The sequence below is a fragment of the Chrysemys picta genome, chromosome 12 (assembly GCF_011386835.1).
Source record: "Chrysemys picta bellii isolate R12L10 chromosome 12, ASM1138683v2, whole genome shotgun sequence".
Classification (NCBI taxonomy): domain Eukaryota; kingdom Metazoa; phylum Chordata; order Testudines; family Emydidae; genus Chrysemys; species Chrysemys picta.
The window spans coordinates 34926843-34940871 of record NC_088802.1 but is presented as its reverse complement, the minus strand read 5'-3'; the positions used below and the strand labels follow the sequence as shown (position 1 = coordinate 34940871).

The 14029-nt window shown below is 50.8% G+C and overlaps 1 protein-coding gene across 5 annotated transcripts in view; it reads right to left on the bottom strand.

Moving 5' to 3' along the window:
- The window catches only part of NTN1 (netrin 1), a 266079-nt gene that overhangs the window by 232408 nt on the left and 19642 nt on the right, over positions 1-14029 (bottom strand). Inside the window, exons 1-2 of one of the 5 annotated variants that reach the window (XM_024101649.3) lie at positions 8213-8782; positions 6741-7783 (exon numbers count right to left, since the gene is read on the bottom strand). In XM_024101649.3, the coding sequence (XP_023957417.1) occupies positions 6741-7758 (1018 nt within the window). In that variant the 5' untranslated portion in view covers positions 7759-7783; positions 8213-8782. The other 4 variants (XM_024101648.3, XM_005309866.4, XM_024101647.3 and 1 more) reach the window with 4 other exon arrangements.

Genomic DNA, 14029 nt, shown 5'->3' with positions numbered 1-14029 from the left:
GTGATTGCTTTTAAGAAGTAAAATACTCAGCGAGACCAAAGGAAAGAAACTGGCTTATTGAAATGGCAGCTCTGGCATGACAAAGGCAGTGCAGCATGGTGGAAAGGGGCTCTCTTTAGCTTGTGGCAAGCCTGGTATATTGTTCATGTGAATAGCTGGAGGATCCTGGTCACTAGGTGTTAATGGGAATCCCAGCAGTGGCTCTGCTCCAGATGTTATAGGCTAACTGAGATAAATGACAGCTCTATACTGTTTACACATTTAAACAGCACTTACTAGCTTCACACTAGGGACTTGGAGATACTATTTCCCACGGAGACCCACTGGCTAATCATGTTGCACCTGTTAACTCCTTCGTTGCTGCTAGTCTTTAATCTACCCGGTTATTTCGATGCTGGTCATTACTCTTGTTAAAAATGAAAGTTATTCAGAACTCCATAGAGTTTGGGGTTTCACACCCAGGGGCGGCTCTATGTTTTTTGCCACCCCAAGCACGGCAGTCAGGCAGCCTTCGGCAGCATGCCTGCGGGCGGTCCGGTGCTCACGCGGATTCAACGGCGTTTCTGTGGGTGATCTGCCGGTCCCGCGCCTTCACCATACCCGCCATCAAATTGCCGCTGAAGCTGCGGGATCGGCGGACCTCCCACAGGCATGCCGCCGAAGGCTGCCTGACTGCCGCCCTCATGGCGACCGGCACGCTGCCCCCGGCAGCTTGCCGCCCCAGGCACGCGCTTGCTGCGCTGGTGCCTGGAGCCGCCCCTGTTCACACCACGCACAGAGCACAAAACCAAAGAAATCTAATTTCACAATAACAGGAGGAGCTAGACCATGCTTCCCTGTAGCCCTCAGATTTTTAAGGCCAAAAGAGACCATTGCGATCATCTAGTCTGACCTCCTGTATAACACAGGCCAGAGAAATTCCACAAAATAATTCCTAGAGCAGATCTGTTAGAAAAAAATCCCCTCTTGATTTAAAAATTGTCAGTGATGAAGACTCCACTACAACCATTGGTAAATTGTTCCAATGGTTAATTACACTCAGCGTTAAATATTTACACCTTATGTTCAGTCTGAATTGTCTAGCTTCAGCTTCCAGCCGCTGGCTCACGTTAGACCTTTCTCTGCTAGACTGAAGATCCTGTTATTAAATATTTGTTCCCCATGTAGATACTTATAGACTGCAATCAAGTCACCCCTTGGCTGTCTCTTTAAGTGACATAGATTGAGCTCCTTGAGTCTATCACTATAAGGCATGTTTTCTAATCCTTTAATCATTCACATGGCTCTTTTCTGAACTCTCCGTAATTTATCAGTATCCTCCTTAAATTGTGGGCACCAGAACTTGACACAATATTCCAGCAGTGGTCACATCAGTGCCAAATATAGAGATGAAATAACCTCTCCCATTTGAGATTCCCCTCTTTATGTATCCCAGGATTGCAGTAGTTCTTTGGACCACAATATCATATTGGGAGCTCATGCTCAGCTGATTATCCATCATGACTCCCAAATCTTTTTCACAGTCCCTGCTTCCCAAGATAGGATCCCCCATCCTGTAAGTATGCCTGACATCCTTTGTTCAGAGTGGTATACATTTATATTTAGCCATATTAAAATGCATATTGCTTGCTTGCGCCCAGTTTACTAAGCAATCCAGATTGCTCTGAATCAGTGACATGTCTTCATCATTATTTACCATGCCCACAGTTTGTGTGTCATCTGTAAAATCATCATTTATCAGTGATGATTTAATGTTTTCTTCCCAATCATTGATAAAAATGTGAAATAGTGTAAGGCCAAGAACTGATCTCTGTGGGACCCCACTGGAAACACACCCGTTCAATGACAATTCCCCATTTACAATTACATTTTGAGACCTATTAGTTAGCCAGTTTTTAATACACATGATGTCTATTGTATTAGTTTGATATCATTCTAGTTTATTAAAGACATAGGGCCAGATTTGCCAGCAAGCTCTGGCTGCTATGTGCTGTGCCATTGACAGAAAACAGTCATCAACCCAGTTTAACTGGTCAGAAAAGAGGTTAGGTATTGCGAAAGTGGGACAAAGCAGTCAGAGTGTATAGGTGAATCTGGGCTCCGCTCCCTTTGGCCACTTCTATACCCTGGCAATTCCATGGACTACACTGGAGCTACTCCAGATTTACACTGATGTGAGTGGGATCAGAATCTGGCCCTCAGGGATTGGTTTTACCACCTCCTTTGAAGACTTGGGATTTGGTGTCCTCAAACAGGTTAATGCCAATAAGCCACTTTTTACACCAGGGTAGAAATTGTAAGCATAAAAACCAAGGATTTTGTGTAATGAGCACGCTCAGGGTAAAGAGACAAACCTTTCCCTTTGTAGTCATTCTTCTCCTGTGTATTTAATCTTCCTTGTATTCCTGTGACCCAGGATTCTATTAACTTCCACAGTGCGAATTAAACACTAATATTATTCTGCATCAAAGCTATTCCAATATACTCTACAGAATTATCTTCAGCAGCAAAGCATTTGAGTCCTGCAGCTGAGAGAACAGTCAAATAAAGAGCACTCTCATACAGCTCTGTTTGTGTCATTATTACCATTGTATCACAGGTACACACTACCAATAGACAAACTGAACTACAGGGCACTAAAGAGCTCATTTCACACAGCCGTCTTTGGTGTGGGGTTTAAATTACAGCTGTGTTATGCAAATCCATGGTTTCGGTTGCAGAACTAGTTTTCATAAACTATAGCCCAGCCACAGACTTGGGAAGATCTCGGAGCATTTGTCTTGTGTGATTTATTTTTAATAATAATTTTCAGCAAAAAATTCAATGCTGAAGTGGCACATAGGAAGTTCCAAATTTCATAGGAAGTTTATTAAAACCCCAGTCACTCATTTATGAAATATAGCTTCTTGTCTTCAGTCTGTGAAAACCAATGGTGCCTAAAATTCACCGGGATCGTCAATACCCCTTCCACAAGCCTCAACTCATCCGGAATAGAATATCCATTAAAAGAAAGATCAGTACTACCACTCTTTCAGATTACACACACGTGTGTATAGATGACATATACCTACATACACACATTGGACTAAATCCTCAGATGGTTTAAATCGGCACAGTTCAATGGACTTTAACAGAACTCTGCTGAGTTACCCCAGTCGAAGATCTAATGCACGGCTAAATGAAAGATTTCCTGTATTCTGCTGTCACCAACCCTGAAATATTATATTTTTCTCTTTCATGCTGTTTAGGATTATTTCTGGAAGAAATTCCAAGTTTCACTAAAGAGAATAATCTAGCTTTCCTACATCCATGAGTAATTTTTTTATTGTATACACACATACATTGGTAACTGCTCCACAATTAAGACTGTGTTGTGATTTCCATTTAAAACTGGACTAAACTCTTCTTTTTCTATCTATCTATCTATCTATCTATCTATCTATCTATCTATCTATCTATCTATCTATCTATCTAATCTAGTAGATTGATAGCAGAAGAGAGAGAACATATGTATGTTGGCAGAGTAGAATTCTACTAAAATGTAGAATTTACATGTATATGGAGCTAAGGTTTAGTAAAGGTTTTGCAAAGCACATATGTCTGCATTTTGTATTAATCTTGAAGTATCTTAGCTGTATTAATTTGCTAAAGGAAGAAGACTTAGTGAGCCAAATAACCCTGTGCATTGCCAGTATTTTTCTTTGTTATTATTCTTGGTGTTCAAGAGGAAGACACAGAAATTAAATACTCTTCAAAGTCACATCTGATTATGATTTAAGCAAAGGAAAAACAAACTGTTCGGAGATGCTGCACAATGTTATTCTTATCGCTGGAGCGGAATATTTTGACAGGGCAAGTGATATATACTTTCTTTGTAAATAATGTGATTAAATATTCACAAATGACAGAGGCACTCAGAAAAAGTTTCCTTCCAAGGGCTAGATTCTGTTTACGGTGGTATAACCCGAGAGGAATGCCATCAATGTCAATGGAGTCACAGTGGTGGAAAACCGGTGTAAGGAGGATCAGAGACTTATGTATCATCAATGGCTAGAATTTGCCGCATAAATAAATAATACAGCATTAAGGCACTTTTAATAAAAGAGGTCCTCAGCTAGTGTAAATCAGCATAGCTCCACTGACTTCAGCAGAGATACTCCGATTTACACCAGCTGAGAATCTACCCAAGATATGCAAGTGCTAAAACACATGTGATGCTGCTGAAGCATTTTATGAGTGAGTATTGTTATATGTTAACTAGTCTTGGAATGTGGCTCAGATGACAAGTAAAAATGAGTTATAGCTGAGTCTAAGTTTAATCTCTGGTGGGCAAGTTTTCATACCGCAGCATTACCAGTGTGTGACATGACTTTAAGTCTCTGGCTAGAAGACCCCAAAGACTAGAATGGTAGAACTGGCTGGGGATTTTTCATAGGAAAATGCTGATTCATCACAACTGAAACTTTTCATGGAAATGTATGAGAGAAAAAGATCCACCACAGAAAAGCCATGGCCCAGGAGCTAGGGCACTCACTTGGGTCTCTCACATTTTAGGTGTGTGTCCAAACCACGGGGATATTTTGGGGTGAGTCTCACTCACTCTTGCTCTCTCTGATTTTTTGCACAAATATTTTGAAAGGACTAGTTTTTGCTTCAGTGCAGAACAAAAACAAATGCTGAAACCTATCTTTTTTTTTTCTTTCTGGACAGCCCTGTAGAATAGGGTTCCTAACAGGGTCAACTTTAAGATGTATTAATAGGATGTGGGGTATGGGATTATGCCTGGAAAGGGGGGGGGGTTGTAGGTTAGATTAGAAGTTTACTGACAATGCTGGGAGTGAGGGTCAAAAGTGAAAGTTCCTGCAGGTTAGAATTTAGGTGAATGGGCAAAGCTGAGGGAAGGTGCCCTCAGGACAAGAATGGGAGGGGGTTTGCTGCGGGACAGGATTCAGGTGCATTGGCAGAGATGTGGGGGACTCAGGACAAGGGAGTGCTGCAGATCAGCATTGGCAGAGCTGGAGGCAGGAGCCTCAGGATCAGACTATAAGGGGGTGCTGGAGATCATGAATAAGGTGCATGCCAAAGCTGTGTGGGAGCCCAAGAATGGGACAGCAGGGCATGCTACAGGCCAGGAGAGAGGTACTTCAGCAAGAGCTGTGCAAGTCATGGGCTAGGAGAGGAGGGGTTCCTCTGAGTGGTGTTTGATGAGCTATCTGTGCCCACCTTATACTTGCCAATTTCTCACTCACTTGTCTTCTTGAATGTCAAAATCACCTTTTAAAGGGAAAGCTGGGATGGGTGAAGCCTTCCTAACTGCTCCAGGAATATCTGCCCCTTGTCTGAGAACATGCATCTACACACCACCAACCACACAGCATCCTCCTGCCTGTCATTTTCAGGAATGACCCACGCCAGAATATTGCAGCACTGCCTATAAATACGCTAAGAATCTTTCTTGAATGATAACCTAGATTATTGGAATTGTTTACAGCCAAGAGGATTTATATTTCTTGCCTCAGACCTGGTGAAATAAATCATCTCTCAAGCACACTGCTGTTTCTCATTTCAGCCTTGGTCCTCATTCAAGTCCCTCATTAGAGACCCACAGTATTATTGGCTTGGCCAGTGTTTCTGCCTGAGACAGAAATGACACAAGCACATCAACTCCACACAAACCCTCCTTTGCTCTCTCCTATTCATGGATCAATTGAAGGCACTTCACAGGGCTGGGACAACATCTTCAGAGGGAGGTGCTGCTTTAATTAATTTCATATAAAGTCAGCTGGAGAAAACACCACCTACTGTGTTCTCAGAAGGAGACTCATTGCCAGAGCTCTGTCAGTTCTTTGGAGCTATAAAGCCACTGAAACGTTTCTGATGCACAGCTTTATGAGCTGGAGCCTTCTGAGCGAGACTATAACAGTCTGCCTTAAAAGCCGCCTGGATGGCCCATAACCGAGGAATTATTTACATTTAGGCAGGACTAGAAAGTGACCCTGCCCTTCTGGAGCTGTCATTAGCTAAATATTTACTAACAATCCCAACCTCGCGCACGTCTGAATGCAATTCATTTCAGTCAGGCTTGTCCGTGTATAGTCTGAACTAACCGATGCAATTGCTCCCAAGGCTCAAACTCCTCTGCACCGCAACTTATGGTGAGGCACCTGTGTAGCGTGGGTTGGGGCCTTAGTCTGTGCCCGGTAGATGTGTCACTAGGAGGCTTATTCCCAACCCACAGCGCATGAGACATGACCTGTCCCGGCTGCAGCGGGTTATGTGATCGTGGTGAGACTGGACAAGGCGCCTTTCTGCCTGGGCTTTCCCCAGCCATCTCTGACCCAACAACGTCAGCGTGCGGGGCACTAAGCCCGACTCCACTGGAGCCTTCCTCTCGGCCAGCTAACACCTGCTAGCAGCTTGGGGGGCCGACTCCGAGCCCTCTGATCTGCCTTCCTGCCTCCCCGAGCCCCCGGGGCACCGGGCATGGGAGCGGGGGGATCAACATTCACCCAGGGCTTGGCCAGGGTCGGCGGAGCGTCTCCTCCTAGATCTCAGGGCTGGAAGGGAGGCTCCATGCGAGGCTGGCTCTCCCGCCCGCTTGCGAGTCTCCCCTAGGCCAGCGGCCCGCGCCATGCGTCCCGTGCTCTCCGGGGTCCCTTCGGCCAAGCACACCCGCCTCCCCACGCACCCGGGCCCCTTAGCCCCGGCGCTCTCGGGCCGGGGCCGGGGGCTTGACTTACCCACGCACTCGTTGGCCTCCCGGGCCGTGGCCCGCTGCCAGGGCCGGTCGTAGTGGAAGGGCTTGCAGCGGTCGCACTCGGGCCCGGCCGTGTTGTGCTTGCAGTCGCAGACCAGGTTGTCGTCGCGGTCGCGGACGCAGCGCGACGCGTGGCCGTTGCACTTGCAGCGGCCGCCCACCTGCAGATCGGAGACGGCGTAGAAGTAGGAGTCGCGGGCCAGCTCGGAGTCGTCCTCGTTCTCGTCGCCGAAGGTGTGGAGGCGGCTGAAGGCCACCTTGATGTCGGTGGCCGTGACCCAGTCCTGCAGCACGGGCGAGTTGTCGAAGTCGTGGGCCGAGGGGCGGCCGTCCAGGGTGCTGAAGGCGATGAGGCCGCCGGCCAGCGGCCGCATGTCGGTGTGGGAGTCGGTGCAGATGGCCTCCTGCTCGTTCTGCTTGGTGATGGCGGCGCGGCTGGGCTTGGCGTACATCTTGCGGCACTGGGCCGAGTAGAACTGGAAGGGCACCCAGCTGCGGCCGTAGTCCATGGACTTGTAGATGGCCATGGACTCGGGGCGCGGCGAGCAGAACTGCAGGCTCACGTAGGTCACCTCGAACTTCTTGCCCAGCGAGAGGGTGAGCGTGACGTTGTGCGGGTGCTGCACGAAGTTCTCCGACTGCCAGCACGTCAGGTTGTGCGGGTTGTTCAGGTCGGTGAGGAAGGCGGGCGGGTGGGCCCGCCGCGGCTCCGAGGCGTTGCAGAGGTGGCAGGTCCGCACGCGCTCCTCGCCCTTCTCGCTCACCACGCAGTAGCGGGCCGGCGGCCGGCCGCAGGTGCTGGACACCTTCACCTCCTTGCCGAAGGCGGAGTTGACGAAGTCCGGGATGCACCGCCGCGGGTGGCCGTTCTCGTCGTAGCACGGGTCCGGCTGCGCCGTCTGCACCGCGAACATGCTCATGCCGTAGCCGCCGCGCGCGCCGCCCGCCAGGCACCACAGCGACACCAGCGTGACCAGAACCCGCCAGCACTTCCCGGGCATCCTGCGGGCGCCTCCTCCGGGGAGCCTGGGGGCAAACACAGAGAGAGAGAAGCGGGGAGGTGAAGCCACCGTCACAAACCCAATTGCTCCGCTACCCGGGCCGGAAAGTGGAGGCTGCAGCCCGGCAGATGGGGCGCGGAGCGCAGCCCGGCCCGCTCTGCAGGGGACCGGCTCTACAAGCCGGGCGCTTCCCATCCAGCGGGATCGCTGCCCAGGCAGCGAACGGGAAGAGCCTCCCGTGCCAGGGCACTGCCCAGGAAACCCAGACTGCAGCCCGGCGGGAAGCTGGCGGGTTGGAAGGAGAACTTTGCGCCTGGAGGCAGAGAAACCCTGGCTGGATCAGAAGCGCAAAGCGACCCTGGCCTCCTCTCCCAAGCTAACCCCCGCCGCTAAGGCTGGTGGCTTTAACCCCCCTGCAGCTGTAGCCATCAGAGACCAACAGGTGGGACGCTACCTTCTTCGCTCGTTTGGTTTTCCTCCTGAGGCGCAAGAGTAAAGTTTCTGGAGCTCCCGGGGAAGGTGGCACGCACAGCCCGTCTTCAAGCTCTCAGCCGAGCGCTCCTGGCTTGCGGAGTGGAAGCGCTGGATGCTAAACGGTGTGTGGTTCAAAGAGCCCAGAGCATTCCCATCCTCAGACCAAAAAAAAAAAAAAAAAAAACCAACAACAACACCCACAACACCCTAGTGGCGGGGCTCTGTCCTTCCCTGCCTCCCTCTCCGCGCCTTGCAGAGAGCCTGAATGACGTTCCCAGCTTCTGCTGAGTTTGAGGTCATCTTAAAGGAGTGACATTCCGCTCACACAAGGAACAGAACAACGACATCCACTGGTAGTTTATCAATAGGATGGGGAGGGGGGAACCCAGGCAAAGAGGGCAAATTCAGAGAGATGGGAGAGGAGCGCTTGTGGGAGGGAGGGGACGGAGCAGACAGAAGGAATCGGTGTGAGCAGGCTCTTCACATCGACTGTTTGAAAGCAAAGTTTTACAGCGGAGCAAAGACGAACTTTAGGCAAAGGAAGAGAGGAGCCGAGGCAGGGGGAGGGGTTTGACGTTCCCACCCACTGCAAAGGCAGCAGGATCGGGCCCTGCTTTCTTCCTTTGACAGTGGCAAGGACCTTCCTCGTGCTCTCCCTTGTGGAAGTGCTGGTGTGTTTGGGGGTGCCCTCAGGCACAAACTCTGCTCTCGGTTACTCTATCGGCTCCACAGGGGGTTGTACTGGGGGTCCTGAGGGGATCTGGCCGTAAGCCTTTAGCTCCTCGTCAAGTCCTTATTGTTATTTACCTCTCTGCACTCTGTCCGCAGAGCGAAGGGTTTGTGTCACGCCAGGCACGGGGTGTAAACAAAAAGTCAGAGCAGAGCTTTCTGCAAGTCTGTTCGGGAAGCGATTGGGAAGGAGCAGCTGCGCCTGTTCAGAGGGAGCCGGGGAAATAACGTGTAAATAAACAAGCAAGTGCTGGGAGGGGGACTGTGCTGGTGTCTGAGGTTGAGAAAAGCCTTGGCACGCTGCTGAGTCCGTGGGAAGAGGAGTCTACAGAAGCTAGAGCGGAATCGGTACCTATCGGCTTCAGTGAAGACAGGATCGGGCCCTTTCCACCCAGGATTCAGTCCCGCTCTTCGGGCTCAGGCAGAACTTCCATCAGCTGCTCTGACAGAGCTCTCCCTGGGCGTTTTGCCCCAGGAAGGAGTGCAGGATCGGGCCCTTACCATATAGCTGTGCTCTCAAGGACAAATCTTATGCAAGGACCTACGGGGCACTCGGTGATTATACTGGGCGAGCCGGCACGAATTGGTAACTTTTAAGGTAGAGAACAGAGGCAAATCTGCCCCGCTGGGAGTAGTCAGAGATTCTGGGAGATGACAGGGACCCTAAGGCCTTGGCTACACTGGCGCTGTAAGATAGGATCCACCCAGGTTTATAGCGCTGGAAATATCCACAGGCACTAGCAGAGCACCGGAGCCCCTCTGAGGCCTGGGCAGTAGGGTCTTGGCAGCCTCACTGGTTCCCGTCTCAGGTATATTCTCCGGGAGCCCATGGTCCGGGTGAAATAAAAAACACCTGCTAGGAAATTGTATGGGGGGAGGGGACTTTTTAAACTGCGTAAAAGAAGTTCCCAGCGCCTGTTGGGGGGATTGGGTCCTGGCAGGACAGGGCCTCTCGGCCTCCTACCGGGAAGATGCCAGAGAGGGGCGCAGATTTCAACCCGGAGGCTGCTTTCTGAAACCCGGCTAATCACTTTATTCCCCCCCCACACACACACACACACAGAATCAGAGAGCTTCTTCCACTCCACACACACACACACCCCCACACACACTACCCAGGCGCGCTGTATAAAGTTCAACGTATTCGTGCCGTTAGTCAGGGCACTTTCCATGGTGGAGGTCACTTTGCTGAAGGTGCCGAGGATTCATTTATGACCAGGGCCGCCCCAGTTATGAGGGCCCCTGCAGACTGGCTCTTCCCCAAGAAGCCCCTTTTAAGCCAGTTGTGGACGCGCGGGCAATGGGCGCTTATTATATTGATAGCGCAACGCCTGCTCCTGCACCCCTCGCTCACTCCTAAACTCCTCTTGACTCCCATTCCCCCCTGCGCCGGGTGTTTTGTCGAATTGTTACCTCGCTTCAGAACAGCTACGAGCGCTAATGATGCTACATTAGCAAATGCAAGGGCTCCCGTCGGGCATGGGAGGGGAAAGGTCCAAATCAACCACTTGTTTGCATCCCGGGGATGAATCACAGAGTGTTTGGGCTTCAGTGAGACACCTGGAAATGCTTCTTGAAACGTTCATTTCCACCGACAAGTCACACCCTGCGGGGCGCGTGGAATGAGCTCCCTGCTCTGCCCTGCCTTCCCGGCTGCCTGTAAAACACAGCCGAGCTCACCCCGTCACCCCGTAGCCCTTTCTTCCAGCTGAGGCTGCATCTCATGCTCGCTCTCAAGTGTGCAAATGGAAGGAAGCCCCCAGACTCCGCATCTGATTCCTTATCACCTGTGCTCTGGCTTTGGTAGTTCCTCACTAATTAAACACACCGGATTATATTACAATGTAGATTATACAATAGAGGTGTCCTTTTAATTAACAAATGATCATTAATAACTAATAAATAATCATAGTTCATAGTTTCATCCTGAAAGAGTGAAACATATCTATATTCTGAATGAACCTATGAACGTGTTATTAATACACTAATATTGATATGGTGTGTGTATTGTGAACAGCGTTTCACTCTTTCTTACTGAATCTCCCAGCTCTTGGGACACTGATTACAGGTAAAGAAAAAGCCACCAATAACTTAAGAACAAAGAGAAGAATGAATCAAAATGAGATAAAGGGACAGGCCCGGGTGACTTTCTATGGAATACTAAGATTTTGGGTGTGATCCTCCCATCCCGGATCACAGAAGATAACTTGGGGAAAGGGGGCTGGACTGCCTGAGTTGTCGCTAAACAGTGCACACTACTCTCTGTCCTCAGCTCACAGCGCGGGACCCCGGCAGGTAGAAGTTATTTTGTCGGTTACAAGCGCGGCTGCCGCTTTAAAATCTTTCAAATCAAACTCTTTCTAAAAGTCACGCGTGTGTCATTTTCATGTAGGCTGTTCTCGTGGGCTGAATTCCCTCCGGTCTCAGTCCCACTTGGGGCCGCATCAGTAGACGAATTAGTCCTCCCGTCCAGTTTCTCTGCCAGGCGGATCTACTAACTCCGGAAAGACAAGGGGATTGTTCAAAGTTGGCGTGGGCCGAGCTGTTCTCGCGTGTTCCCCGCGGCTCTCGCTAGTTCATACACACTAGTTGCGTTTGACTCCATGGGGGTGTTCACCCTTAACGGGTTGTTACCTCTCCCTCGCCCTAAACCCAAGATGTCATTCCCGTGTGTTTGGGAACAAGCCCATTCTCCGAGAGCATGCCAATGCTCCGATCCGGGGCGGCTGCTGGGTTTCTGCTCTAAAGCTTGTAGACAAGGATCAGACGCCTTTCGGGGGGGGGGGGAGGAGAGGATCAGACATGATTTTGCAGAGGCTCACTGACAAACCCAGAACAATCCCCACACCTTGCCACAGGCCAATAAACAGGTGAGATATCGCTAGACCTAAACGTTGCCAGGCACCAGGAGAGTCCGATCCAAAGACACTGAGTCCATGGCTGTGGGGCTCTGAGCATCCCCGGGAGATGGCTCCCTGCTGGATAGATGCAGGGGTCGGGGGTGTCCGCAGGGCGGGTGCTGAGCCGAGCGCTCTAGCCGGGTGGGCTTGGCTGTGCACCGCCAGGCTGCCCTCAGTGGGTGCGGGGCTGGCACAGCCCCCCCTTCCCAACCCCAGCGCCCTGCCCGGTTTGCTATCCCCCACCCCAGCTGCGTTCTGCCGAGCCCCTTGATTAAAAGGGCAGTTCTATTTTTCCAACGGAGGTGCCCTTTCTGCGCGGGCTCCCTATGCATTTGTCACTCAATCGCCTGGGCTCTGGCGCTCCGCGAGCTGCCCCTTGTTTCTGCAAACCGCCGCGGTGACAGGCATTGCTCGGCTCGGGGGATGGGGAGCGAGGCGAATAGCCGCCCCCTCCCCCCGCCCCTCTCCCCCTTTGAATTCCTTGCCACCGAACTGAATAAAAGGGGTTGTTGTAAATTGAATTAGGGCCTGATTAATCTGCTCCCGCTCCTGCTCAGCCCAGCGGGGTGGCTTTGGCAGTGCAACCGCTCTCCCTGCAGGGCAGCCGGGCTCCGGCAGCCTGAGCGCAGCTTCCCTCCGGCCCCCAGCCCTCTCCCCCTTGACAGCCCTGCTGCTGGATGGATTTGTTAACAGCCCGAAAGCCTCCCCCCGGGCGCTCTTACAGCTCCATCTCCCCGGGCAGCGCCGGGGCAGGATTACAGGAGCCTCATTAAAAGCCACGTTAACCCAGGACGCGGAATCGCCCCGGGAGTTAAAGAGATTTGCCTGTCCCACCCCACATCCCAGCTCCGTGCACACACACCAAGGCAGGGGTACAAGCCCCATTCCCGGAGCCCCCCCCCAAAGACATGGCTCTACGGAGAGGCTCCCCCTTTATATGGAGCACATTTCAGGGAGGGGCCCAGCGGCAGGGTCTCTGGGGGGCTGGCTCAGGGAGAGGGGCTGGGGTGCGGGTGTGGGGTTACACTGTCCTCTCTGCAACCACCCCTTTGTTCAACACATTTTCCAAAGCAACTGGAGGGTGGGGATGGCTCCAGATCGGACGCATCCTGACTTCTACGGGAGACCCGCCGGAGGCTCCCTGCTCTCTGGGTTTCTCCCCCTCCCCCCCTCAAAAGGAGCTTGTTTTAAACTTCTGTTTTTAAGCGTAGGGAAGTTTGGGGCTCCCCTGCGCCTAAAGATCCGGTCTGACGGATCCTTTTCAAGTCCGTGAAACTGACACCCAGGCCAGCGGCGTGATCGCGGGCTCGGGGGAGGAGGGGCTGGGCGGTGGGTTTGATGTTAAAATTATAGGTTGCGCAGCGTGGAAGCTGCGGGGTTGCTTAGTTTTATTTTCTTAGCCCCGGTCCAATGACACCTTCACACTCAGTCAAAAGCCGAGCTAGAATTTAAAATACAAACTAGACCCCCCCGCATCCCCTCCTGTTGTCTTTGATTTATTTCCCAAGTCAGTAGAGACTCCGGTTTCAAAAGTTTCGTTTGAGACTTTCAAAAGTCTCCGGTCGGTCTAATCTTAAGTGGTTCTGATGCAGTGAAAAGCGTGGCTAGGCACGGAGAGATATAACGTGTAATCGTGTGTATGCAGCGTATTACATATAACTTTACACGTGTATGAGGTTTATATATGTGAGTACCAGAAAGTGCATTTACAAAAACCAGGCCTCTTTCTCCCTTTTTACCATTGAAGTAATTAAAAAAAAATCATACGAAATGTTACACAATTACCCCGGGACCAGCGTCTAATTTAACGGTTCGGAACACTCCGCAATCCGTGTAAACCGGGATGAGTTAATAAGAAGTATGTCCTAGCTAGGTCAGATGGAGGTGCAAAGGGTTTTTCAATCGAGGGGCTTTGCAGACAACATCAATCTGAGCGTGGAGATCGTAGACGCTTTAATAAAAGCCGGCCATTGGAAGCTGCATTTATTGATGAATCCGAGTTGTCCTGGATTTATTTATGTCTATTTTTTCATGCTTGGTCGGCAACCACCGTGTAAATGTCAAAGTTTCTAGCCGCTTGTTCGCATCGCTTTACGTCGCTGTGGCTTTATCGATTTGATCCTGTACAAATCGCTTTCTCTGGAATAAAATCTTATTCTCAGATTTAA